At 38.4% G+C, this 27,639-nt stretch overlaps 1 protein-coding gene and 1 long non-coding RNA gene across 3 annotated transcripts in view; one reads left to right on the forward strand and one right to left on the reverse strand.

Moving 5' to 3' along the window:
* Positions 1-18,652, forward strand: part of TAF2 (TATA-box binding protein associated factor 2) — a 107,284-nt gene extending 88,632 nt beyond the window's left edge. Inside the window, exons 23-26 of the mRNA XM_084620496.1 lie at positions 659-888; positions 3,600-3,752; positions 4,146-4,251; positions 16,992-18,652. Of these exons, the coding sequence (XP_084476622.1) occupies positions 659-888; positions 3,600-3,752; positions 4,146-4,251; positions 16,992-17,257 (755 nt within the window). The 3' untranslated portion in view covers positions 17,258-18,652. The remainder of the gene's footprint in view (positions 1-658; positions 889-3,599; positions 3,753-4,145; positions 4,252-16,991) is intronic.
* On the reverse strand, positions 647-21,181 carry LOC311516440. Of its 2 annotated transcripts, XR_014710415.1 has the most exons (6): positions 21,117-21,181; positions 15,058-15,102; positions 14,121-14,268; positions 12,915-13,233; positions 6,948-7,185; positions 647-771 (listed from the first exon to the last, which is right to left on the reverse strand). It is a non-coding gene; the product is annotated as an uncharacterized lncRNA (long non-coding RNA). The 2 variants fall into 2 exon arrangements; XR_014710416.1 differs by lacking the exons at positions 647-771; positions 6,948-7,185 and adding an exon at positions 8,334-8,534.
* Between the last annotated feature and the right edge of the window lie 6,458 nt (positions 21,182-27,639).

The raw sequence follows: 27,639 nt of genomic DNA on the forward strand, positions 1-27,639 counted from the left end.
ATTGAATTGCCAGGATTTTATTGATTTGTACTACAGAATATGTGAATGGTTGAAGCTAGTTTCTGGTGTGGCAATGATTGTTGCTATTTAAGCTTCTTGCTTAGTTTACCAATTTTACAGCTTCCCCAGCCACTGTTAGTTGTGCTGGATTTTATAGTTTTGTGATGTAGACAGTTAGAGAATAGGTTGAAGCAATAAAATTCAGTTTATTTTTCATGTAACTCATTTTCGCATCCAGACCTGCTGAGGTGAAAGGCTAGTTTGTCGATGTGTTGTTCCACTTACCTGCTAATTGTCTTTGATACTAAAATCTAAAATGAGATGTTAAATATGGAAACTAATGGCATGTGTATTTTTTTATTAATATGATTTAGTGTTGTTGTGATATAGCTCCCAAAGATCCCCGTTGTGATTGGGGTCCTGTTGTGGCAAGCGTTGTACAGAACATATAGGAAGACATGCTCCCAGCCTCAAACAGCTTACAGTGTTTATTAAAAGCAAACATAACAAGTGAATGTAACAAATAATAGGAGGGAAGGATGAGGGCAACAGAGGCTAAAAATGTGCACAGCTTGATGACTCCAAATCATTTGAACTTTTTTTTTTGTTTTTAAAGATTATCTCTACATTTTAACAGTTGCACCTCCTTGATTTTTAGGTACTTCACACGACTGGAGGCTCCGATGTGGTGCTGTGGACCTGTACTTCACACTTTTTGGCCTCAATAGACCTTCTTGTTTGCCATTACCAGAGCTTGGACTGGTCCTTAATCTGAAAGAAAAGAAAGCTGTACTTAATCCTACCATCGTCCCTGAGTCAGTGGCAAACAGTCAGGAACCGGTGAACAATCCTAACAATCATGGGCAACTGATAGGATTCCAAAGCACTGTAAGCACTGACCATCTGCACATGCCTCCCTCACCCTGCTTTGAATATTTCCACTGGCTCCGAATTGTACTGTGTAATGAATTCAGACTTCTTGTCTGAACTTTCAAGACTTAACCCTCTGACCTTTTTGTTTTGTGTTACTCTCAAGTCTTCCAGTATAGTGCCAGCCTTAATACCCTCTGTCTCTTTCTCTCATTCCACCTTTGTGCCTTTTCCCTAATTGTGTGGAATGACCTTCCAGTTAGTTTGCCAAGCCCACCCTCACTCCTCATTTGTATCCATTCTAAAACGTAACTGTTTTCTGTATCATTTACAAGAAGTAAGCTTGATGTACGCAGAACCTGTGATGCTGTGGTGTAAAGATTTTTATCAGCATGAAAACGGGATGTATTGAGTTTTCTCCATCTAGAAACCAAGTGCCTTAGTTCCCATGAGTCCAACTACACCTGAATACATAGCTCCAAGAGACTCATAGAAGTGCCTAAAAATGTCAGATTTAAAATCTGATAGTGTTTTCCTTTTAAGTGCATGGTCCCACTGGGAAACTAGAAAAGTCCTCTTCCCAACGGTATGAAGATCCCATTTCTAGGCCTTTGAGGATGCAGGATGTTGGATTTTAAAGTAAGGTATTTTAATACAAAAACTGCCACTAGCTCAGAACTAAATCTTGCCTAAAGTGGGCCTTGGGCAGATGTAGTTATGGAGGGAAAAATCAACATTTAGTAGAGAAAGAGAAGACTATTTGTGTGACAGGTTAATTAAAAAAAAATCAACTGCTATAAGACTAAGTGCTAGTGAGAGAACTCAGTGGGCAAAGGGTAGCTCGCTCGTCATGTATAAAATTAGATTATAAGCAGTTTGGGATGGGAACCTGTTCTTTTACTCCCTGTGAGGCATATAGCACGCTTAGGAGTAAAAATAACATACATTCAAAGTAATGGGAAATAAATACAGAATTTTTTCTCACTAAAAAGTCCATCTTTTCTCTAGTCCTTATCTTTAGAGTAAGAGTTATGCTCAAAGCTTTTAGAGGATAAAAATATGAGTGCAGAAATTTAATGTTAATGTGTGGATCATCAGAGATTCTTTGAATTGCCTCTGAAAGTTATCAGCATTTGTGCAACACTTAACTTATTCACATATAACTAGTTTCTGTCCTCAGATGTGCATCATGAATGTCCTTATTTATAAACGTTTCTGTAACATTTTTTGCTGGTATCTGAGCACCTCACAGTAACTCATAGGCAGATAGCTATGTGTATTCAAAGGCAGATGTGGCCATTAGCTTGTAATATACTTGGAAGCAGCATACTCTGAAAAATGTGTGAGCAAACGACATCATTTCACTATATCTGTTGTTTGTGAAACTTGCTTAAATATGTGTCTTTGTTATTAGATGTGCTTACAGCACACGCAATACCTTGATTTCTGAGTGTTTATGGATTTTTCTGCTTTAAGGATCTAGGTAGCCTCTTCTCAGTTCCCAGAACTTGGCTGTTTATATTTTAAAAAAAAATCACCCTAAACTGATGCTGATTTAGTTTTCCTTGTGAAATACAAACAGAATAATACAGTACAGAAGTTGGATAGCACCTCAGGCAAACTTTCTTCCAGAATGTTTCACAGACTTAAATAGTATTAGAAGTAATAACAGAAGATGAAATGAAGAGGCCTGACCAAGGATAAAAATATATTTTTGTGAAGTAAAAAGAATTTCTGACAGACACTAGAGCATATTTAGGTTGACTAGACTGTCTTTTGAGGTTGCATGTTCTGTGAGCATGAGTTGTTTGAGAATGAGAATTGTTAAATTATTGTTGTTCTGGAATCTGCTGTGGGAGGAGGTAAGTTACCAAGGCTGAAGTTTTAATTCTAGAAAGCATGCATTTCGCCTCGTGATTGGTGTGGGACACCTCTGATTCAGAAGCAGTATAGTAGTACCTTAGTATAGTAGTAGATGCTTCTAATGGTTTGGAGAAAAGGCTATGGTAGGCCTTACTTTTGTCTAGGTTTTAGAAAGGGCTAATGTCTATTTCTGTAAATACGTTTGTCTTTTCCTGTATTTTATTTTGTGTTTTCATTGTACTTTGGAAGGCCTTTCTCCTTTTTAATGCCTATAACTGTGTAGTTTGTAACTCATTCGATGTATACATTTATTTTCATGTTCCTCTTATCTTTATTTGGTTAATCTAAGCAGTAATTTTAAAAGGGTTCTTTCACTCCTCCTTTTTGGAGAAAAGCTAGTATGACATGTAAAAGAAAATCAGGGGCATAACCATGATATTTTACTTTTATTCAACAAAATTAGTGTTCGCTTTTAAATTTAACCTCTGAGAAGATTCATCTAAATCCCTTGTTTAGATCAGAAACTATGATAATTCAACTGAGATTTAGAGTTAGTGAGGCAGATATATAGAAAGACTTTTCAGGAGCTGCAGAGATTCATTGCACACTAACAGTACCATGATTGTGAGACGGGACAGAAGAGAGGCCAGTTCTAGATATGCAGAGGGAGCAAGGATTGAAGTAAAGAGAAAGTATGTTTGTAGGAGAGAGTGGCACAAGTCCATGAAAGGTTTTAAGGAATATTTTTTGCCTCAACTACAGGGAAGGTTCTGTTCAACTCAAGTGTGTTTTCAACCATTATGTCACTTTTAGATTTAAATATGCTTTTGCTGTCTTCTAATTTTAATCTTTAAATGCTGCTTCAGGAGGACGATCATCTTGTTAAGGAAACCGCATCCAGCATTTCTGTTCATCAGCAAGGGGTGAAGAGGAAGGCTGATATGCCACTTGGGTCCCCATTGGAGCCAGGGCAGATACCAGAGAAGAATGAAGACAGTAAAGTCAAACTAAAAATCAGAGTAAGAAAATGGCAATTCAACTTTAACAATGTGTAGGGTATTTAGTATAACAGTAAAGTCTTTTGCTGAGTTTTCTAACAGCTGAAGCCTAACAAAAGACATGCTGTGCATATGTGTAAGGTAGTTGTTACGATTACTTTGGCAAAATCGTCTCCCATCAGATTCTTTATTGGCTGGCAGGGAATGAAGCTGCCAATTAATGTTCTAAATGTTCACGCGGTTTCCACTGTAAATTAGAAAGAAGGATAATGAACTAGACTTTTATATTATATATTCCTTCACTTTTGTTCATTATCAGTGATAAATTTGCTTCCTTTCCCCAGAAAAGTAAGACCTGTTAGAGTTAATTATTAATATTCCCTTATTTTTACATATTTCTTGCTGGTGTTTTAGTTTTCAAACTCTCAGGAAGAGGAGGAAATTGATATGGACACTGTTCATGATAGTCAAGCTTTTATCTACCATCATTTGAATATGTTGGAGAGACCATCAACACCAGGTATGAATAGGTTAATTTGCAGATCACAGATAGTATATGAGTCTCAACCAGTGAAAGTGTTCTTGTTCTGCAGCTTTTTTCCCCCTGAATGCACTTTAGTAAATGTTTGAGTGTTGATGAAAAGCAAGTGTAGAATGGTTTCTGTGAGTTTTATATGTTGTTAGGTATTCAAGAATAGTTTATTTAAATATATATTACTGTGTTCTGGTTGTATATTTTTGATACATTTCTTAGTAAGGCAATATGCTATGCTTAGAAGAAAAAATCCAAATTAAAACAATAAAATAAGCCACAGTCAGAAAATAAAGTTAGGGAGAAGAAAAATAGACCCAGTCAGTGATTTGGGAGAGTTGGTTTCTGACTGTATTTGGTTACAAAAAACATTTTTAAATAGAAGAGAACAATAAAGCAGAAGCAAATGTATTCTAGTAACAAATGAATTGTGTGGCCAATCTGAATAAATTATAACTAGATTAATTCTCGTAATAAAGACACTCAAACTGGCCTCAGAGATACTTATGATGGTTTTAAACTTGAAAAGTTTCCAGCTATGATTACCTTTTTGTTTCCTGTTCTTTAGACAATTACCTTATAGAATTCTATTACTCCTCTTCTCTGGATTTTTACCTCTAACTACTATTCTTAGATATTTCTTGAAAACCTTAAGCAGAGTTCCCTACTAAACTTCCCTACTCTGTCATTAGTAGAGAGAAATCCAGTAACTGGTCAACACTAGTTAATCTTTGATTTCTTATTCTTCTAGCATGTCCCTTAAATAATTTCCAATATTTTTTTCCATAACTTTGCGAAACTCTGAAAGGTGATTTGCAATGTTTTACCTTTTAAAGTATAGTGTATAGAAGGGTGGTGAGCATATAAATGCAAGAACAGTGTCATGGCTAATCATAAAATGTGTAGGACTGGAAGGGACCTCAGTAGGTCATCTAGTCCAGTACCCTGCACTCAAGGCAGGATTATGTAATAACTAGACCATTCCTGACAGGTGTTTGTCTAACCTGTTCTTAAAAACCTCCAATGATGGAGATTCCACAGCCTCCCTAGACAATTTGTTCCAGTGCTTAACTACCCTGACAATTAGTAAGCTTTTCCTAATGTCCAACCTAAACCGCCCTCCCACTTTGGTGTCGTCCACAAACTTTATAAGTGTACTCTCTATGCCATTATCTAAATCATTGATGAAGATATTGAACAGAACTGGACCCTGGACTGATCCTTGTGAGACCCCACTCGATTTATTCTTCCATCTTGACTTTGAACTACTGATAACTGCTCTCTGGGAACAGTTTTCAAACCAGTTATGCACCCACCTATAGTAGCTCCATGTAGGCTATGTTTCCCTAGTTTGTTTATTAGAAGGTCATGCGAGACAGTATCAAAAGCCTTACTAAAGTCAAGATATACCATGTCTACTGCTTCCCCCCATTCACAAGGTTTGTTATCTTGTCAAGAAAAGCTATTAGGTTGGTTTGACACTATTTGATCTTGACAAATCCATGTTGACTGTTACTTATCCCCTTATTATCGTCTAGGTGTTTTCAAATTGATTGCTTGATTATTTACTCCATTATTTTTCCAGTTACTGAAGTTAAGCTGACTGGTCCGCAATTCTCAGGGTTGTCCTTATTCCCCCTTTTATAGACTGGCACTATACATCTCCTTTTCCGCTGTTATCGCAAAGCATGGTGCATGCTGGGGCATGTCAGCTACCACAGATACTCATTAGCGTATGAAGCTGATCTGTTGAGGTTTAGTATTTATAACTTTTATGTGATGTTTTGCAACGTTTCATTTTTTATTATTTTACATACTATGGGGTATAAAGTCATAAACAAGAAACTTTGCAAAACTGTGCCAAATTGTTTACAAATGGGACTTATGGGACTCTCCGTCAGCCAGCTCCATACTCTAATGTTGTTCCATATTAAGTATGCTGAGGTTCAGAATGGGTGTATTCTGAATCAGAGTGGAATGGGGGCCAGTTGGCCATTACTTATATAGATCTATAATGGACAGAAAAATTAATCTGAGATTATGTGCTGAATGACCCACTTACCCCTGCTATTTATACATTTAGCACAGAGGAAATACACTTCATTTCTTAGGTTTCAGAGTAGCAGCCGTGTTAGTCTGTATCCGTAAAAAGAAAAGGAGTACTTGTGGCACCTTAGAGACTAACCAGTTTATTAGAGCATAAGCTTTCGTGAGCTACAGTTCACTTCATCGGACGCATCCGATGTAGCTCACGAAAGCTTATGCTCTAATAAATTGGTTAGTCTCTAAGGTGCCACAAGTACTCCTTTTCATTTATTAGGTTACTGAGAAATGAGACATTATCTTTGCCTCTGAAAGTGCATCGAACTCACTTAAAAGCCTTTGAAAATCATTGAATTTTGAGAGACAAGGTGGATGAGGATTACCTAACCTACCTTGTATCTCTAATATCGTGTGACCGACACAACTACAACTTGATCAAACTTGACAGTTTGATTTTAGCATATTTTTTCTTGTTTTTTCTTCCTCGATTTATACTGCTAGGGACAGTTTTATTAAAAATATCCTTTGCTTTTAAAACTTCACCTTTTTCTTCTTTTTGGTACAAACAGAGAAATACAACTTTCAGGTGAGCAATAAGGGTAGATGAGCTCAAATAATAAACAAATGAGGAAAAAACATACCATGTCTAAATAGAATTGTTTCCAAATGCAATTTTCTCAATTTTCCAGAGATATCAATGATTCTTTACAGCCAAGATTTTCAGGGGACTTTCAGAATTATTTGAATTATTGCAGGACTTGCAGAGTAAGCATACTTCAACTGTTGATGGTGTTGAAGTGGCTTTTGATGGAGGTGATAAAATAGGACATCATATTAGTAGATATCAGGGCTCTCATGTCATCTCCAAAGCAAGGTACCCTGAAAAATAGTGAGGTCTTAGTCCATACACAGCCTGTCCTCTCAGAGCTGTGGGTCAGACTCATATCAGCTCTTACAAAACATTAGGGAATTAGCCAAACACAGTTCTAGCTTTGCAAATAGCAGCTGGAAAGAGAGAGTTCATGATGGCTTTGAATGCTGCCATATCTATTTGTGAGTGATATTCAGCAAGCTTTATGATTGATTTCCCCACAGGATAAGAAACTGGACTCAAACACAAATTTCTCCATGTTACTGTGTCTTACAGAAAACTCAGTGGCTCAACACATCCTCACCCCTAGTAAATTTGATTTTCATTATATTACTGTTTTACAAGCTTTCTATTGTATCGTTTTACCCATAAAGGTGGCCCTATGAGGTCAGGGTTGAGACCCACAACCAGGATAGTAAAGGGAGATTTGCAGTACAACTGGTTATTCTGTGTAAAAGTAGGATTTCAGTTTTTAATGCTGTAATTACAGCACCTGTCATAGTTCAGCTTCACTTTGAAAATGTTTTCAAACATATGTTAAAAATGCCCTAAATACGATAATGAAATTTTTTTATGCTGTTCAAACCATGAATGCCTCTATGCATCTTACAAAAAAATTAAACCCAGAAAATTCAAGTATGTGAAGTATCTTTTAAACTTGCTGTTACGTTAATTATAGTTCTTCCCTAAGTACAGCAGCTTTGAGAGAATCAACAGAAGCCTTTTTTTGAGCATCTGAAGTCATTCAAGATCAGATTTCTAATGTGAAAAACAGAATTTTTATTTGCTATTAAATCATCAAGAACAGTGGCAATGTTCCACTGTCAGTCCTAAAAGATCACAAAAATGTCAAGACTTTGTACTCTTTCTAATGTAAACACCAGCCTTCATGTCACATTTAAGACTGCAAGGTGACCATTACACTATATTGCACAGACGAATTTGGTGAAATGGGTTTATTCCATCTGAAAAAGTGTCCTTTGTATTAGGTAGTCCTTTCAGTTGGATTAGCTTTTACATCAGACAAGCTTAAAATAGAATCTCTTTAAGAACAGTGGAATATGAAAGTAAAGTGTAATCATACTCTAAAATCAGTCACTGTAAAAATTGTATCACAGGATTTCACATTTGTGTCAATGATTCCAGACTAATTTTTTTTTACTTTACTTATAAATTGAAGTAAATAAGTTTATAAGTAAAACATGTTTTTCCCTAAATGTGACCCCTGCACATTCAACCTGGGTTCAGCTTTTCTGGCTCAACACATCCTCACCCTCTAGTAATTAGAACTTGAGTTAACCATCCTTTTTATAATGTACAGTAGTATGCAGTTCAGTTTCTCTTAGTTGTATTGACTCTGCAAAAATAAAAAGTAAATAAGCAGATGAGACTCTGAGAGCATATAAGGAGCATATCTGTTGAGTAACAATATCTAATTTTTATGAACTGGTAGTTATTCTTCTGACCATCACTGCACTTTAAGTAGGTATAGCAATTGTTAGAAAAGGCATACACTGTTGGAAAAACTTCATAAGTTCTGTTGAGTCCCTCACTTTTCCAAAATAATAAAAATGGCCACATTGCTGTTCTTGTAAACCACTATTTTCCTATCCAGTGGCCCTTATAAATTCTACCAGCAGGCTATGTGATAGAAACCTAGTCACAAACCTGGATTTGTGCTAGAAATGGCCCACCTTGATTATCATACACACTGTAAGGAGAGTGATCACTTTACATAAGCTATTACCAGCAGGAGAGTGGGGTGGGGGGAGAAAAAACCTTTTGTAGTGATAAACACCCATTTTTTCATGATTTGTGTATATAAAAACATCATCTGTATTTTCCACAGTATGCATCCGATGAAGTGAGCTGTAGCTCACAAAAGCTTATGCTCAAATAAATTGGTTCGTCTCTTAAGGTGCCACAAGTACTCCTTTTCTTTTTGCGAATACTAACTAACTTGCCTTAACAGTATGTTAGTGCACACTAGCTGGGGGTGAATTCTAGTGGGTGGGCACCAGGGTGTCACACACTTACTGATTTGTGTGGACCCTGCTGGCATGTACTAACAGTTCCTTAGTGCATGTTGATGTAGCCCATACTATGTTAAAGTGCACTAGGGAATTTCAGTGTGTACTAGCAGTGTCCACACAATACGCTGGTGTGAACAAGAACTTACACCCCAGTTGGTGTGCACTAACACACCATGTAGACACAGAAGCCCTCAGTCAGCTGTGAGTAAATAGCATGCTGTTATAGTCACAAGGATCAGCCACTAGAGGGAGACAGGATCACCTACACTACACCAATGTACTTAATAATTCAGGTAGGAATGTGCAGTAATTCTTGTTTCTCAGAACATGATGCAGCATTGACAGGCTCGGTTTTGCGTAGCCTTTTTAAGCTGGAAACATTTGTTGTAATTGTTGTGGTAGACTAGCTTTAATACATATTATCTAAGTACACAGTATACATGGGATAACTTTATTATCTAAAATACGCTCATTTCCAATCTGGTGGCTTTTAGGCTTTGAGATTCTGTTGGAGCCAGTATAGCACTGTAATAGCATAATGAATATTGAGCTAATAGCCATTCTGTCCTTTATGAAGAATGGCATTTGCAGGTACTTTAGAAGAAAGTGTGTGAAAGTTGCTATAAGAATAACATAAACATTGAAGATAAAAATCATAAAATGCCTCTCTGCCATGTACATTGGCCAAACCGGACAGTGTCTACGCAAAAGAATAAATGGACACAAATCTGACATAAGGAATCATAACATTCAAAAACCAGTAGGAGAACACTTAAACCTCTCTGCCCACTCAGTAACAGATTTAAGGTGGCAAGTTTGCAACAGAAAAGCTTCAAACACAGACTCCAACGAGAAACTGCTGAGCTTGAATTAATATGCAAACTAGATACCATTAACTTGGGTTTGAATAGAGACTGGGAGCGGCTGGGTCATTACACATATTGAATCTATTCCCCCATGTTAAGTATCCTCGCACCTTCTTGTCAACTGTCTAAATGGCCATCTTGATTATCACTACAAAAGTTTCCGAGTAGCAGCCGTGTTAGTCTGTATCCGCAAAAAGAACAGGAGTACTTGTGGTGGTGGTGGTGGTTTTTTCCTCCTGCTGATAATAGCTCATCTTAATTAATTAGCCTCTTACTCCATCTTTTCATGTTCTCTGTATGTGTGTGTGTGTATGTATATATATATATATATATACACACATCTTACTATATGTTCCATTCTATGCATCTGATGAAGTGGGCTGTAGCCCACGAAAGCTTATGCTCAAATAAATTGGTTAGTCTCTAAGGTGCCACAAGTACTTCTGTTCTTTTTGTGGATACAGACTAACACGGCTGCTAATCCGAAATATGACTGAGACGTTCATCTGTGGTCTTACAGGGAGTCACAAATACACTGTGCCAGGAAAACGTATACAGATCTCATATTCTGTTGCAACTGCTAATTTCACTGAGAGAATGATTTATTTTTCTAGGGTTATTAGAGGGGACTGGTTGGACTTTTAGACTGACAAGCTAATGTCCACACAGGTCCTCAAGGACTCTGCACCTACTTGGCTTATTGAAAGAAATATGGCTCCGTATCTTTTTATAAACTTTAATAAAGCTATTAAACAAAATATTTAAAAAAATCAAAAAACATGTCACCAAACCTAAACTATTGTTAATAATACTAAACTAAAATTAAAGGAATCCAGCTATTAAATCAAGATAAAATTACCAAATTAGTATCAATATTGGTTTGGAAATAAATCATCAAATTAGTAAAATCACCAAATTAATACAACAAATAATGCTTATAATATTTTAAGAAGGGCTCTAAGGATGTGGCTTTCTGTTTGGTTATAAATCCTAACTAAAGAATTTTACCAGGTCAGTCAAATACTGAAACCAAATGATCTAATGTCTGAACCACAATTTCAGTCAATTATAAAGTTTCCTCCTTATATTTCAATTCTTGTGTGATGAGTAACCCTTTTCATCCCTCCCCTGCACAGAGAAATTACAATGAAGGCCTTAAAAGAGCCCTTTGATAAGCAGAAGTTTGACAACTCTTGTTTGGCAGTTCACAGCTGCCAGCTTTAAATTCTTAGGCCCCACCAAAGACAGAACACACTTTATTTAATGAGTATTTTTATGAGACTTTGTTTTATGGCTTTGAGAAACTTGGGAAACTGTCTTTCTGGTGCCTTTCTTGTGTGGACTTTATGGGTGATGCTACACAGGTGCACACACATAACCACACCCTAGGTTTATAGAATAAAAGGGTTGGGACATATCCCAGCTAATACAAACAAAAGACAAGAATGAAATGGAAAAATATGAAAAAAGGGGAATTATGAACTCTTCAGCTTTTGTAGTCTTCTAGGCTCTCATGAAATAGGAGCTGGAACTGTGGTTACGGAGCCAGATAGTGATGTTACTGACACAGCACTTCTTGTTAGCGGGTTTTCTTTGGGTGCAGGGAGAGACTGTCCAAAGACTGGCATAGCTTTTTTGTTGATGACTTGACTTCGTCTCTGAGGAGTGATCAGTTTCAGGATTCTGGAAGGTCAGTCTTCTCTCAGGTAGCTCATTGACCCAGAAGGCTTCTTGGCCCCACCCTTGATTCTTACGGTTTTGAGCATTGCTCACTCTGCCTTGCAGTGCCGCCTTCCAAAGCGTTCAGAAAAATCAGGTGCAAATTGATCCTCTTCAGCAAACATCAAACGGGAAAAGTCTCACTTAAGCCAGCAAGTTTAAAAAGATATGATTTTTCTGTAGCACAGAGGCTGTAAGTCTGCAGTTCTCCCCAGAATATAAAAATACAGAACAGGAGACTACTTCTGAGGAAGTTGGCATGGCCTTTTCTGGGTGTAGAGGTCTCTTGAGATATATTATGTCACCAGTTTACAAAATTTCAGCACAAAGTAAAACAAAAACTGATTTAAATAACCCTAGCAACCTAACAGCCCCTCAACATTCATCCATCAGCAAAATTAAAAATAAATTGGACAGCTTATGAGTAGATGTTGTAATTATTTTGCAAACAAGACAATTTACTAATCTTTATATTTAGGAGCTAGGACATAAGTCAAACAACTTGTTTCTGTAAGTTTTCATTTTGATGGGAAAAAGATTAAAGCTTATCAAAATAAAACCCATGTAAAATAAATATTCAAGTTTAAAATGAAGTCTGTATTCCCATGTGTGCTACTTCTCTTCCATCATATCTCTGCAGTCTTTGTAACTTTCTATTTGACTAACTAGGTGTTCTAGGAAGAAAAGGAGTACTTGTGGCACCTTAGAGACTAACCAATTTATTTAAGCATAAGCTTTCGTGAGCTACAGCTCACTTCATCGGATGCATAGGAGTTTCATCTCATTTGGCAGTTTCACCTAATTCTGCACATCTGCCCAACTATTTGGAACAGAGAAAAGCTAATAATTATGTTGGAGTCTGCACATCCAGAACAAAGGAAGATGCCAAGTGGATTCTGAATTTGTATATTCTGTTTCAAGGAATGCTAGTAACCACTTCAGAAGTGAATTCATGAACTCTCCTGCTTGTTACTGTTTTTTGCTATTATGTGGTAAACACAGGTTCAGATTCTTCTTCCATGAGAGAAGAAATTGCATCGTCTCCTGGCAGCAATCCCCCTTTGACCAAAGAAATTAAATTGATGGCATTAGAAAGAATTATTATTTATCCCTCCTCACCTGGATTGGCAGGTTGCTAACACAGGCCTTCTGTAAGCGTTAATCATAGGGAATCCTTGGGGTGAAAAGGTGATCTCTTTGTGCAATGCTGATTTCTGTTTAGGAAGGGTCAATGCCAAATGTAGGTATAGTACTTCTAATCCCTCACAAAGGTCCACTTTACAGATGTCTTTCTTCAATCACCTGGGCAGGCTTCTTCTGACACATTTATGATGCCTGTGTTGACTTCAAAGCACTCTTTGACAGTATCAAATATCATGTCTTTTGGGGGGTTGGTGCTGTTGGAATTTTTGAAAAACATCTGTTGGCAGTGAAGCAGCTGTGTGAAGGAAATGAATGTTGTCAGATTCAAGGACTGCAGTACAAACTGGCTCAGTTTTGAATGTATTTAAAGAACAGTGTATGAAAGGATTTGAGCTAGTCTAGTCAGCCTTGATTTCCTTTTTCGTATCACAATATACAAAGTGTTGCTGCAATCTGTGCCGTCTGCGCGTGTTTCTATAGTAATATTATTCCCCAGTTGTTTTGCTGATTACATTATGATCATCATTGGGGTTCCCTTAAGTTGTTGGCAGATAAAACCATAAATATATAGGTTTTTGGGTCAACTGAAGAAGGAAGAAATTAGTGATGCCATTGACTTTGAAGTCTAACACTTAGATGATCAGTTCAGTGATCAGTTTAATGAAGGTCATTTTGTCTTAGTGTTTTCTAGACTTTTGAAAGATGAGCCCCTGTCTCTGGAAAATGAAGCCTATCGTTCCCTACCATGTGGTTTTAAAAGCTTACAAGTCTTAATATATACATTTTCTGTTCCTCCTTAATTCTTCCTCTGCGCCTGAGGGGCATGACCCATACTTTGGGAAATGCTTGTGTAGGATCTTTTCATACATGCTCTGAAGAGCAGTGACATAGTTAACAATGTTGATATGTCAGGTATCATTGACATCTGAGTTAGCACTCACTGACATAAATGTCAGTTCACACTTCAGAGCTATTGTTATAGGATAGGCTTTCTGCAAACTCAGATATTTGTTTTTGCATCGATTTTACTGGCTTCATGTTTTGAAGGCTTTCTTTGCAATTGTAAGAGCTTGAGACCTACTATTTTAAAATAAAAACAAACACGGAAGAACAAGACAGAGACTTGAGGATGCTGCACCTTTCAGTTAGTCTTTCATGCTTCTTTCATAGGGGAGCACTTACCTGTCATTCAGGGACATTTGCCATTTGCTTATCAGTATTAACATACTACCTCCAGTACTTGCTCTGTACCTTTCCCCTTCTACAGTCGGAAGATTCAGAAGTATGCTTTGGCATCAGGGATGCTTTGTATGCTGCGCCATCTAGCCCTCTGAAATGCAGGATGTAGTATTAGGGGTGAGCCAGAAACAAATAAAACCTGGATCTGAAAATCTCTCTCTCCTGAAAGTTCGTCAGAGCTGAAGTCTATAGATCAGGCTCATCTGATACCCTCTTTATTTTACTGTGTAACTGTGATAATAGAATTGTTCATCTAAATAACCTTTAACATACATGATATACTTTGCCAGTGTAACATGCAAATAGAATTTTGTATACAACATTGTGTGCATATAAAATATTTGTGCACTGCAGGCAATGTAAACAAAAGCGTAATCTTCTTTACCCATGTTTCATGAACTAATTGGGACTGAGGAATTCATAAAATCAAAAACTTTATAAAATTGAGTATCTCAAAATGACAGTCGCTATGGTGCATAAGTTGCAGTATGATGCACCATTTTCTTTTTGTCCTTCAAACCACAGCATGTGAAGGGATGCCTCTGTTACTACATGATTCTGCCTTCCCCTGCTGGTTGGGAAATATGGTTCGTTTAACTGGTTGTTCATAACATTGGTGTTCTACTGTATTCTAATATCTTGAGCAGACATGTTCATTTTTCATTGTGCTAAGGTTCATAGGTTCACTACAATGGGTATTTCAGCATGCTTGCAGCTTGAGGGCAGAAACCATGCTGTTCTAGATGCCTAAAAAGTAGATAGAATTTAAAGGAATGGGTTCAGAAAGTGGAAGTAGATTCAGAGGGGAGGTCTTTTGAGAGACTTAAGATTATTAGAAATAAAGAATTGTTACAGGTATAGTCATGAAGCAGTCTCTTACCTTTTTGCAGTAAACTGGCAAGCGGCCTACAGATTTGGATTACATCTGTCCAGGGTAGAGTAAAAAGTGATGTGGTTAATATGCATTAAGGTCAACAATTAACGTCTTAGTTAGCATGTCATGTATATACCATAACAGAGTTAATAGTACGTCAGAAATTAAAGCCACTTTGAATTGTGATGATAAATGGTTTTATCTGATAACAATTAAGGCATATATTATTCTGCTGAGTTCAGGATTAAAGTCTGTAAAATGTTCATAGATTCACAGAATTTAAGCCCAGAGGGACCACTGTGATCATCTGATCTGACCCCCTGCATAACATAAGCCATTTAATTTCACCCAGTAATTCCTGCATCAAGCCATATCTTGGGGTTGAGCTAGAGCATGCTTTTTAGAAAGGCATCCAGTCTTCAGGTAATGGAGAATCAAATCATAACCTTTGGTAAATTGTTCTAATGGTTAATTATCCACCCTTAGCTCTGGTCTACACTGGGGAAGGGGGTCGACCTAAGATATGCAACTTCAGCTACGGCGTATCTTAGGTCGACTTACCTGGCCGTGAGGACGGCAGCGAGTCGACCGCTGCCACTCCCCTGTTGACTCCGCTTCCGCCTCTCGCGAGCTGAAGTTCCGGAGTTGACGGGGAGCACGTTCGGGGATTGATTTATCGCATCTAGATGAGACGCGATAAATCAATCCCCAATAGATTGATCACTACCCAGTAATAAGACTTTGGACCTTATTCCTAGCCTGAATTTATGCTTCAGCTTCCAGACATTAGATTTTATGGGGGGTTTTCTGCTAGATTAAAGAACAGTGTATTATCTGTAATCTTCTCTCATGTAGGTACTTATAGGTGGTGATCAAATCACCTCTTAATCTTTTCTTGGATACACTAAATAGATTGATCTTTTTTAAGCCTTTTGCTATGATTGTCAGTCATATTGAGAGAAAATGCAAAGTTGGTTCCTGAAGTGTTTTGACTTCTAAGAAAATTGGATTACCAAGACAGAGGCAGTTACACTGAGTTTTTCCTTTGCAGTGGGTAGAGAGCAAATCATGGTGCCCTGGGAAGACCAATCTGCAATATTTCTGCAGTTCTGTAAAATGCTACAGATAACATAAAAGAAAATTTCAGAATATAGAACAGACTTGCTGTGTTGATGAAACAGGCCTATATCTCCTTGGAGGACTTATTCCTGTATTGCTTACCTACGTAAAATCCTGATGTGTAAAGAATATTGATATCCTATTAGCATAATTGGGATTTCTGTTTATTTAAGATGACAAACTTCGAATGTCTGTATTATTCAGAAGAGAGAGGAAATGCTTGTATGTTAAATAACTTATTTTGAAAAATCAATTTATTTCCACTGTTCAACATCAAAAAATTCATGTTTGTATAGAAAGCCTAATGTTTGACATCAGCGGCCAGTACAGGAAATTTAACTTCTTAATAGTACCACTCATTAGTTTGATTATTGTTGTCCATTATCTATCGTTATATCCAGAATTTTTCGTGAGCAGCCTAGTTGTTCACTGTTTACATTTTATTAAGTTTTTGAACTTTTATGTTGGAAAATTGGTGTCTTGAAATTGGTATGGTTTTTGCAGTTCCTTAGCTGTATAGTCACTAGTCATCTGGGATACATTTATACCATTCGAAGCAGGGAGTCACACATCCCACCTACACTGCTGAGAATTAAGCCCACGGTATGGAAACTGTCAATGTGCTTATAGGCTTGTCTAGGAATACCCGAAGGTAATGGCACCAGTGTACTAATAGAGTCTATATTAGAATACTAAATATGATGGGAGACATGGTAGTGTAGATACTAGCTTATATTTCAGCATTGTTTGATGTTAAATTATGTGAGTTAATAATTCATCGCAATGTAAAAATTGAAATTCCAATTGTATCTTTATCTTAGGTAAAGAACAGTCTTCACTAGAGCTGAACATGCTTCCAGTGCCAGCAGCTCCACTCTCCGTGTTCAGTAAAGAATCCAGTTCCTCAAAACACAGTGATCACCACCACCACCACCACCATGAGCACAAGAAAAAGAAGAAGAAGCATAAACATAAGCATAAGCATAAACATAAACATGACAGCAAAGAAAAAGAGAAGGAGCCCTTCACTTTCTCCAACAGCCCAGCCAGTGGGCGGTCAATTCGCTCTCCGTCACTTTCGGACTGAAGTGAGCACTTCTAGGACTCAACCCAGAGCATTCACAGGGCATTTAGAAGGATGTATATAACTAAAGCCTCTATCTTTTTCTATGAAAATAGGAAAGCATGAATTGTCTGAGCAATTCAGAAGCTGTGTCACAATCCAAATTTGAAACATTCTATTTGTATATTCAGTAGCTGAACTGAATCTGATTCAAAAAAATGTTTTATGGTTCTGAGTCAGTTTCTTTTTCCCTGTTCTTTCTCCCCACCTCCCACTCACTTTCCCTTTTAAACAAAGAAAACAGCTATATAAGGACCCCATGTCTACTGGCAACCCCCTGAACATCATGCTGTCCATGTGTACTGCCAGACTCAATTATGTTTTACGCCTTTGATGAATGTTATGAGGCAAAGTATGTTTTAAACAGAAGCCAACTGCCAGACCTCTGATGAAGCACTGTTTCCAAAACAGTATTGTATGACCAAGCATAGACCTCCTGAGAAGACAAAGGGTTTCCTATAATCTTCTTCGGTTGAGCTATTTCTTGCTTTAACCATTGCAGTGTAATGTCAGAATTTTAAAACTAGTACACAGAATATTTGCCTTTTTCGGATACTAAACTCTTCAAGTTCCAAGCTTCTTTTAAGCTGCAGATTTTTATTATGGACGTGACCCTTTGAATATAATCGCATTCTGCAATTATGTTTCTGTAATTTTAGCAGAAAAACTTAATGCATGTTTTGCCCTTAATCAGGCTTTTAAAATATAATAAAATTTGCAAATTATTTTGGCAAAGGCAGCTTTTTCATTCAATATAATGAAATTGGAAAAAATGACTTTTGCTGAAATTAAAAACATTTTGGAAATCTGTATACATTTAAAAAATATACTCTTGTTAAAGTGAATTTACTTGGAAGTATTCTACAATGTCAGTTCATGAATCTACAGGAAAAAATATATTACTATATTAACCTAGGTCTGAGACTTTAAAAGGTGAGTGAATTCAGATGTCTTGAACTGTGATTTATGCAGTTTGGTTATGCTAATACACCCAGCCAATATTTTGTTTTAAAACTTCAGTTTTTAAAATGTTTGGCAATACAAGTAAAAACATCACTGCTTCTTTTTTACATTTTCTCCTTATTTGTATGTAGAGGTAGGGGGTTTTTTATGTTTTTATTTTCATGTACCAGTTTACTATTGTTGGGTGGATTTTACATCTTCTTCAGCTTTCTGTTATAAAATGGTTATATTTAGGTTAAATATTTTATTTTCACATGTTTTTGTTAAAGGACTCCTGAGAGAGTGAATGATGCTGCATCTAGGAAAAAGTGTTCAAAAGTACCCAAGAAGGAATTTTTTTTAAAACCAGCCTGTTTTCCCCTATCCCTCCTCCCCAATAAACACTTTTATATGAAATACATGCTGTTGGATCTTGTCATATTTTTGGTGTGTACCATTGAACAGAAACAAATTATCTACGATCTATAGGAAAACAATGCATCAAGCAGCAGGAGGTAAGAGGGAAAAAGCATACATTCCTTAATGCAGGTTTACTTAGATTATTCTGTTACTTTTAGGCCTTACCTACGAGACTTTAAGATTATATTGTTGTTACAGGCTTTAGAGAGCTGGTGTTTTTAAATACCAATACATGAAAAAGGATATGTTTGTTTATATTACCACCCTAAGCAAAGATCAGAGCCCCAGAAATCTTATAATATTGGTTAATGATATAACAGCAGGAAAAAAAAAACAGGTGAGGTTGGGAAGGAAGGACAAGGTAACATGATTTGTACAGTTTAACATAACACCTAGCCACTGTTGACTGTTATTCTGCTGGCATCATGAATTAAGGAGGAGAGATTTTGAAGTGGCTTGATGGAATTTTTCAGATTGTTTTTCCACAGGTTAAGAGTTGACACACACAGTGGAAAGGTGTTTGTGGGATTGTGATTACATTTAGGGGAAGCAGCACTCTAGTGATATGAGCAAAGAGTTGAGAGTCAATAGACCTGGGTTCTAATCCCAGTTGTGACATATTTATTGGTTTGAGTCCGATTAAATTGTTTAACATCTATGTGTTTGTTTTCCCTTCTTTAAAATTAAATTGTGGTTGATCCCCAAATGTGTTAGACACTGTATGAAGACATAGAAAGTCACAGTCCTTGCTCCCAAAGAGTTTGCAATTTTGTAATTTATAACTATTCAGTGTTCAACTGTTTTGAAGTTTTCTCCTTCAACATTAAAAATGGAATGTGTAGTGATTTAGTGTAATGCCTGGTTGTTGGATTATTTATCTCCTGTAAATTCAGATCTTACAGGTTACTTGCAATGCATAGAGTTCATTTTGTACAGTCTGGTTCTGATATTCAAAGTTGTAAATGGTCCTAATCCATAGGGTTCTGCTATCTGGGCCATAAGGGAAAATGCTTGACTTGGTAGGTTTGCATTTGCTCAAGCACTGTGAAAATGTGTGCGCGCACACGTTGCATATATATATATGTATGTAAATATATATGTATACCTGTTTGTCTCAGTCTTACGTGTGTAATATATGCATGAACATGAGAGACCGTCTGTGTTTGTGCACGCATGCATAAACACAGAGAGAGCAAAGACTACACAATTCATTTCAATGTCTGATGCTCAGTTAGTTGCTACCTTTTCTGTCTGTCCTGTGGTTGTGGGGAAGGGATTCCATAATGCAAGCTCTTCTCTGAATTCTTGCACAAGACTTGATTCTTGTCTCTGTATAGCAAATTCATATCCAAGCCCATAAAATACTCCAAGCTAAACTTCTAAGATTAATATTGAGAACAACAGTAAACCATCTTACATTGTTTAGCTCCTTAGGGCATAAAACTACAGTATTTTAATGACAGGTTTCAGAGTAGCAGCCGTGTTAGTCTGTATTCACAAAAAGAAAAGGAGTACTTGTGGCACCTTAGAGACTAACCAATTTATTTGAGCATAAGCTTTCGTGTGCTACAGCTCACTTCATGACTACTTACATTTATTTCGTATTCATAAAGGTCATAGGTGATTTTTATGTGAACTGCACATGAAGGCACTTAAGTCCTATCAATATTTCCATAATTTCTTTAACAGTTTATCCACTCAAAGTCAGAACATGAACATTGTTTACACAATATTAGATATATGACCCTTAAAATACTGAAGGTGAATATTAATGATTTGAATATGATTTTAAATTAAGTTATATTTATATACTGTTGTCTCATTCAGAATTTAAAACCACAATAATGATTTTTCATTCATAATAAGTCATGGACACTTAATATAAATTTTGCATTCTTATCAGGTCCTCTGATATCCTCAATAAGTGTCAAGATGTTATTTGAATAAATTGTTCTTACATTGTTTATCTTTGGTATAAAACTGTAACATATCAAAAACCTATATTGATATCCACAAGTGAGCCAGAAATCAGTTTTAGAAAACACTTTGCATTAACGTATTACTGTGACCTCAGCTGGCTCCCCGGTCACTCAATTAGGGTGAACTGCAAAGCATAGGGCAGACAATCCCCAAAGCTGGTGGATATTCCAATGCATAGATTTTCCAAACCAGCACAAAACAGCTTCTATATTGCACTGGTTGCCCAGAAGCCAGCAACACAGTTCCCTTAAAGTAACCCAGCCTAGACACCCAAGTCAGATATGATGAGGATTAATTAAAATCTTATTCATCATATAAAAAAGTCCCATCATATAAAAAAGGGTTGGACACATTACCTCACAGGCGAATGAATATTCCAGACCCCTCCCAAATACACGCTTGCAGCCAATTCTTATTAACCAAACTAAAATTTGTTAAAAAAGAAAAGGGAGAGACTTGGTTAAAAGAACAGTATACATACAGACATGAGTCAATCTTGAGATTCAGATTCACAGCAGAGACGGTGAGCTTTGTAGATGCAAAGCGTTCTTTCAGAAAGAGTTCAAAGGTTATAGTCCAATGTTTCTATTCAGGGCGGTCCAGTCAGAACTGGGATCTGAGTCCTTCTGGCTTAGGCTTCAGCTACGTGAAACCTCAAGCAGATCTGAGATGACAGGATCAAGACCCAAGGGTCTTTTATGCAATTCCAGGCCTTCTTTAACAGGCCAACAATAGGCATTCAGGGCGACTTTGAAGTAGGTCTGTTTCTTGAGCGCTCTGTCGAATGGGGTGCACAGTTGCTTTAAATATTTAAAAACAGAAGCTGCTAAGTGAATCCTTGAGCATTTGCCTAACTTCAAAAGTGCTGAGCACCTCAGATTTAAGGCCAAGATTTTTCAAAATAGAAACCTTTTTGATTTATATAGCACCTAAAGTGTGCCCTAGATGCTTTACAGAGTATAGAAAGGTAGGGGGCCAGCCATGCAGAGTTTACAATCTTAAATTAAAACAAAGGAGGGCAGGGGGAAGGGAGAAAAAGGATTACAGTTAAAATAATTGGGATTGCTTGTTTCTGTCAGCTTGTTAGCAAATACTATGTTGAGGGAATGGCCCTTTGAGCAAATGGGAAAATTGATAGGATAAATTTCAGACATTGATGCTCAAATCCTAAAGCTACGGGGACAGACAAAAACTTAGAACAGTACAGAGTGAAGAGCTGAAGCTCCTTTTCCACGAAAGTGTAACAATTTAATTACAAGGAAAATGCATTTGTGAATAAGAACAAGGTCATGATAGGCTGTGCTGCACGGTAACAAACACTTAATATCTTTTTTTTTTTTAAGAACTGTCAGGGTTTTTTCCAGTGAATGGAAGAACTCTGATCTAGCAAGGGGTGTTGGAGGTTAAATAGCTCAGAGTGACAGTGTAAGAGCTCTGCCGCCTGCAGAGCAATGCCCTGATTAAGTTTAGGGATCTGTCCTCCAAAAGTTTAAACTGCTTATTAAACAGTTACAGCTGGCTGTTTTTTTTTCCCCCCCAATTACTAATGAAGAGATGTTAGGAAGTGGGCAAGCTGACAAATGTACATGATTTAGGATTATATTGGAAAAATGTAATGAACTTTCCACCTGGTTCACTAATCCACAATTGCTTATGTAATAGGTGCTTTTGCTACACTATTCTCACCTCAAATCTAGCTAAAACATAACCAAGGTTTTGCTGTAATGTGCATGGAGAGATCAGACTTTCCCATAAATGGTGTACTTGCTCAGGGCTCACCCAAATCCCTGTTCCAGCAGGGGTCACCAGACTCCCAATCAATATCCTAGGGATAAGCACTGGAGGAACTGGAGAGGCACGCTCCTGTTTATGCCTTCTGTTCATAGCACAAGGAGGGCAACTGCGCAAGCATGAACCAGTGGACGCTACTTGCTACAAATATCCAGTCTCCCGCGTGTGAAGTGCATGCGTACCTACATGTGGAATACACATAGGGACCAGCTCTTGAAGAACAACAACATATTTCTCTAGCCTCACTTTCAAAAATGCATGAACTGCTTGAGCTCAGATTTTTCCCCAAACTTCTGCCCAAAGCAGATACCTGGTGTGAAAGTAGAATTAATTATATTGAAATTAAAATTCATTAAAGAAATGCTACTTGAAGGGTTTGTTGAAATATAGTTGTCAGGAAGAGAAACATTAAGGAGTGTGAGACAATGGGTCCTCAAACTAATTAACTTAGAGCTCCTACTGAGCTAGGAGATTGGTAAATGTTAGTATGCAAATAAGATATGTATGTATATTTGTCAGTTTCTGCTTTCTTTTGTCTCTTATGTTAAATTGGCTTTGGCTTAGCTGTATAAATAAGTTATCTTGAGCCTCAGAGAGGGGCTCACATCAAAGTGCTTTGCTAATAAACAGAGTGGTCTGACAAATTATGTGAGTCCTGAATCTGACTTTGACACTGGTAAGGAAAATTTCAGACCAAATAGTGAAACTTTGGCAAAGTTACAAGCAATTGAAAACAGTCTTATTATTGGAAGTGAAGGGGAAGGTCTTATAATTGGAAATGTAACAAAGGGCAGTGATACTAGCCCTGCCTATAATAATGTTAATTAAATTTGATATTGCAATTTTTCTGAAAGAAACTCATACTTCAGGAATCTAGTTCTAAGTGATATACCATGCATGCAAAACCCAAATAACTACCTCAGCCAATAATTAAATAGGTTAGCCTATGTATAAGGACAACCATTGTTTTGCCTATAATTCCACTGTTGTCTAAATATATACTGAATGCCTGCTAACTTCAGATGCATTCGAAAGTATTGTTGCCTCTCTCAACCTGAGTGGTTAGCCTATAATAGCTGTCTTGCAGATTGTTTCTGTTAAAAGGAGAAATCAGTCATGGAGTCAGGTATTTCTTTGATGCAATCTTGTTTATTTACAAGCAATGTTAGGCAGTCCTGTTTTCTTGGACACCAGGAATCAAACAAGAGGCAGTTTCTTTGCTCATAGTTCCAAGCCGATTTCCACCCGGCACTCTAAACATTGAAGTTTACATTCAATTCACTAATAGGTACTCTGCAAACTATGATAGACACCCTGGTGGTCAGATGGCTAAGACAAGCTTATTTCCCAGTAAGCATAATGGATTTAAGCTTGGCACTTATACAGTACTTTACATTTCCAAAAGCATTGTACTAGCACTGTAATGGGAGGGGTGGGGGTGGGGGGGCATGGATCAGTGTTCATGTCGCACTCCCCGTCAGTACCTCTCCCAAGCCAGGGAAGCTAATGATCCAACCAGTGGACCAAATTCGGTGAAGGATCCTGGTCACATGCTACCTGAGGCATGTTGCACATTCGCTAAGAAGAAGCACTATAATGATGAAGAATGAGGGTTACAGTAATAAAATTGTGTGGTTACAATTGCAGTCTGTGCACATCTTGATGTTTCTTTAAGGGGTCAATGAACTCACTTGCAGGCAAGTAGCAAGAAATGGGGCTGGAGAGGCGGTGAGTAATAGCAATGTGAGAAGAGGGTGAGGGCTTGACATGTAGGAAGTGTCCATCTGCCATGCGATGTGGAAAACGGTATGAAGACTGGAGTGAGGAAAGGAAACCCAGGGAACTCAAGGCTAGTGGGGAAGAGAGGTAAACGGAGAAATGTTTTTTCTATGGGAGAGTGTCAATGAACTAAAAGATGTTGGGACATTGTTCAGGGTCAAGCTAAGAGCAGAAAACACCAGCTTGCACTGTGAAAAAGACACTCCCCTGAGCAACACAAGTTACAGCAGCCTAAGCTCTGTCCACACCTGCACTATGTCAGTGGGAAATGCTCTCCTGCCAACATAGCTTCCGCCTCTCGTGGAGGTGGAGTAATTATGCTGATGGGAGACCGTTCTCCCACAGGCACAGCACACCTTCTCCAGACTAGCTACAGCGATGCAGCTGTCCCATGTAGTGTAGATTTGCCCTTAGTCTTCTCACTGCCATTAATGCCAAAAACATAAGAATAGTAAGTAATTGACATAGTATGGTTGATACTCGCCACTTCTTCTAAAACATCATTGTCCACACCAGTGCTTTAGATTCACTTCATCTCTACTTCAAGGATTTGCCATCAGAGGATTTGAAGCTTGTAAGTCCCCATCCTGAGAGCTTTAACCAGAAAAGTGACCAGACAGCAGTTCGGCAGAATGGGCCAGTTGAGGGAGGCATATGCTCAGCCTGAAAGTCTGGGCAGAGTAATTGCTCTTGTGATCCTTAAGTGGAGCCTCTATTAAGTGCCAGGATAAATGGTGAATCTAGAAAAGGCAAAGCTGAAGCTGGGAACATTGGGAGAGGCTAATGATCCAGCAACATCTCCTCCTGTCTCCTACCTCTATATGACCTGAGTCGGAATCGTCTGTGTCTGTTATAGTTCTTCTCTACTTCAGAATCTGTGTGTGTGTGTATATATATATATATAATATTGTAAATAGTTTCTAGCGAACCTAGACTTAGTGTTTAGAGTTTTCAGTGTTTTTAGTATTTTTTTTTATAAATAGGATAGTTGTTTAGATCCTCACCATCTCAGGCAGATTCTCTTTGCAGAGGACTATGCCCAGAATTCCAGGATTTAAGAACCGTATCTCTTGACCCCATTCCTTCTCCATTGGTGATGAACACCAGTGCTGCCAAGTGTAGCATCTACCACTCCTTCCCTCCTTGCACCTGTGAGGGATGAGAGCTTCATCTGCAGAAACACCTCCTGGTGAAGGCGGTGAGACCCCAGTCAGACCTGGGCAGGGGAGACCACCTGTATAGAGGCCTCAGACAGTGAGCAACGCCCCTGCGAGCACAAGCACAACTATTAAGCCTAAGAAACTCTTTCATGAAAGTAGGGGACATGAATATAGGCGTAAAGATAGATTGCCATCCAGATCTGCCTCTAAGAAAACGGATCCTTCCCTTTCTCGGTCCAAGTAGGGTAAGTCCTCATGCATGGGTCCTAAAGAATTAGGCCCTCATAAATCTTCCATCCAGGAAGGGAAGGTGCAAGGAAGAAGGATCTGAATGGTACCGTCTCTGGCTTCATCTCATAGACCAAAAAATCGGCTTCCACTGGCTCCGACCTGGAATTGCACAGTGGACCTCCATTCAGCGGTTCCAACATCTTCCAGATGGGATCCTATGCATGCCAGATCTCTGGAAAACAATGGTCCATCAGTCCCAACCTCAGAGACTCCTCAGACTCCAGGAAGGACAGATACCTTTACCTCATCAAAGGATATTTTTGTCCTCTCCTATTGGCCCTGGTCCTCCTCAGAGACATTTTAGCACCAGAAGAAAACCGTGAGGAGAAGGGGATCCTTCCCTATCATGTCTCCTAGCTGGAGCATTATTCCACTGTACCAATGGCGCTGGTAGTACAACAAGAACCTACCTTTGCATTGGACAAATCTGATGTTCCTGACGAGCCTTTCCCTCTGAGGGAGACAAGCCTGGACAGAACCCATAGCAGTCCTTGGAGCTATCCTCCTCCTGGTTATGACTACTCAGGGGCTGTTGGTACCCAGTGCTTTGGCTCTCCGCACTGGTCAGTCCATCCTTCCTACTGGACCTACTGGGCTCCTTAGGATCTATACACTAGACACCCTAGATCAGTGGAAGAATTGCACCAGCACTTTTTTACCAGCCAATGCCAGCTGACTCCGCAGAGGAGGAAGTCAGGTCAGATCTGACTGTCCCAAAGTCACCTGCATCTGAAGAAGTGTTTTTTTATCCATGAAAGCTTATGCCCAAATAAATCTGTTAGTCTTTAAGGTGCCACCAGACTCCTTGTTGTTTTTGTGGATACAGACTAACACGGCTACCCCCTGATACATGAATACCAAGGCAACAATTCCCCGAATGGTCAGAGCCTCTCTTGTGTGGTGGATGAGACCAGAACAGGTGCAAGCAGGAGTCCATTTCCTCTCATCCACACCCAATGCAGCCATAGTTACAGATGCATCCCTCATAGTGTGGGGAGTCCACATGGAAAATAACACTGTACAAGGCACAGGTCACCCCAGAATGCACATTAGTCCTCTGGAGCTGAAGGCAGTTCATCTAGCCAGCAACACATTCCTCCCCCTCGTACAGTTCTGTCACACTGAGATAATGTCAGATAATATGATTGAGGTGGGTTTGGGCCCTTTGGAGAGATCAAAGTTGGTTACCTAAGAAACAAAAATAAATTTGCAGTCTGAGTTCAAAAACTAAACAGGATTTGAATCAACCAGTATCTCACCCTGGCAGATGGTATAGTTCCTCAGTACACAGACTGGGACTACTTTCCAGCCCGGGACCATCTTCCCCCAATTCAAAGCCTTTGTCCTCCAGATGTTTCTTCTAGGTGGTGTGGGGGGGGGGGGAAGGGGGACAGAGGCCAAGTCATGATGTCACTTTCCCTCTTTAATAGTTTCTTCCAGTTTGCTGGAAACATCTATGCTTGTGATGTGGGGGTCTTCCCCCATTGGTCAAGCATTCTCCATTGTCTATGCGCTCTCTCTGAGAAGTCTTCTGGGATGGTTGTTGGGAAAGTGGATTCCCTTTAATAGGCCATCAGCATGTCTGGCTACTCCACTGTTGTACCAGAAAGGCTGGTTGTGGGTGTTCCCTACCTCACAACATATTTCAGTAACACACACTTAGCAAAACTTCATAACTTCACATACCACGATAACACATACAATGTTCAACAGATCAAGACTTTTAAAGTGATACCTCACAAGGCATACGTATAATACAAAACATACCATAATTATGTGACAGTGGTGAATATGGGGTTCCATGGTGGTACAGAGGAACCACCATGAGGTACAGAATGCCACACACACCCAACCACAATTTGTTTCCTGAAAGCTCTCATTAGGACCTGCCTGCCAGTTTTGAATCCCACACCACAATGAGACCTCAGCATGGTACTCTCAGTTCTTACCAGACCAGCTTTTGAATGGTTGGCACTGTGTTCC

The sequence above is a fragment of the Lepidochelys olivacea genome (genome assembly GCF_965140295.1).
Source record: "Lepidochelys olivacea isolate rLepOli2 genome assembly, chromosome: 2".
NCBI classification, from domain to species: Eukaryota; Metazoa; Chordata; order Testudines; family Cheloniidae; genus Lepidochelys; species Lepidochelys olivacea.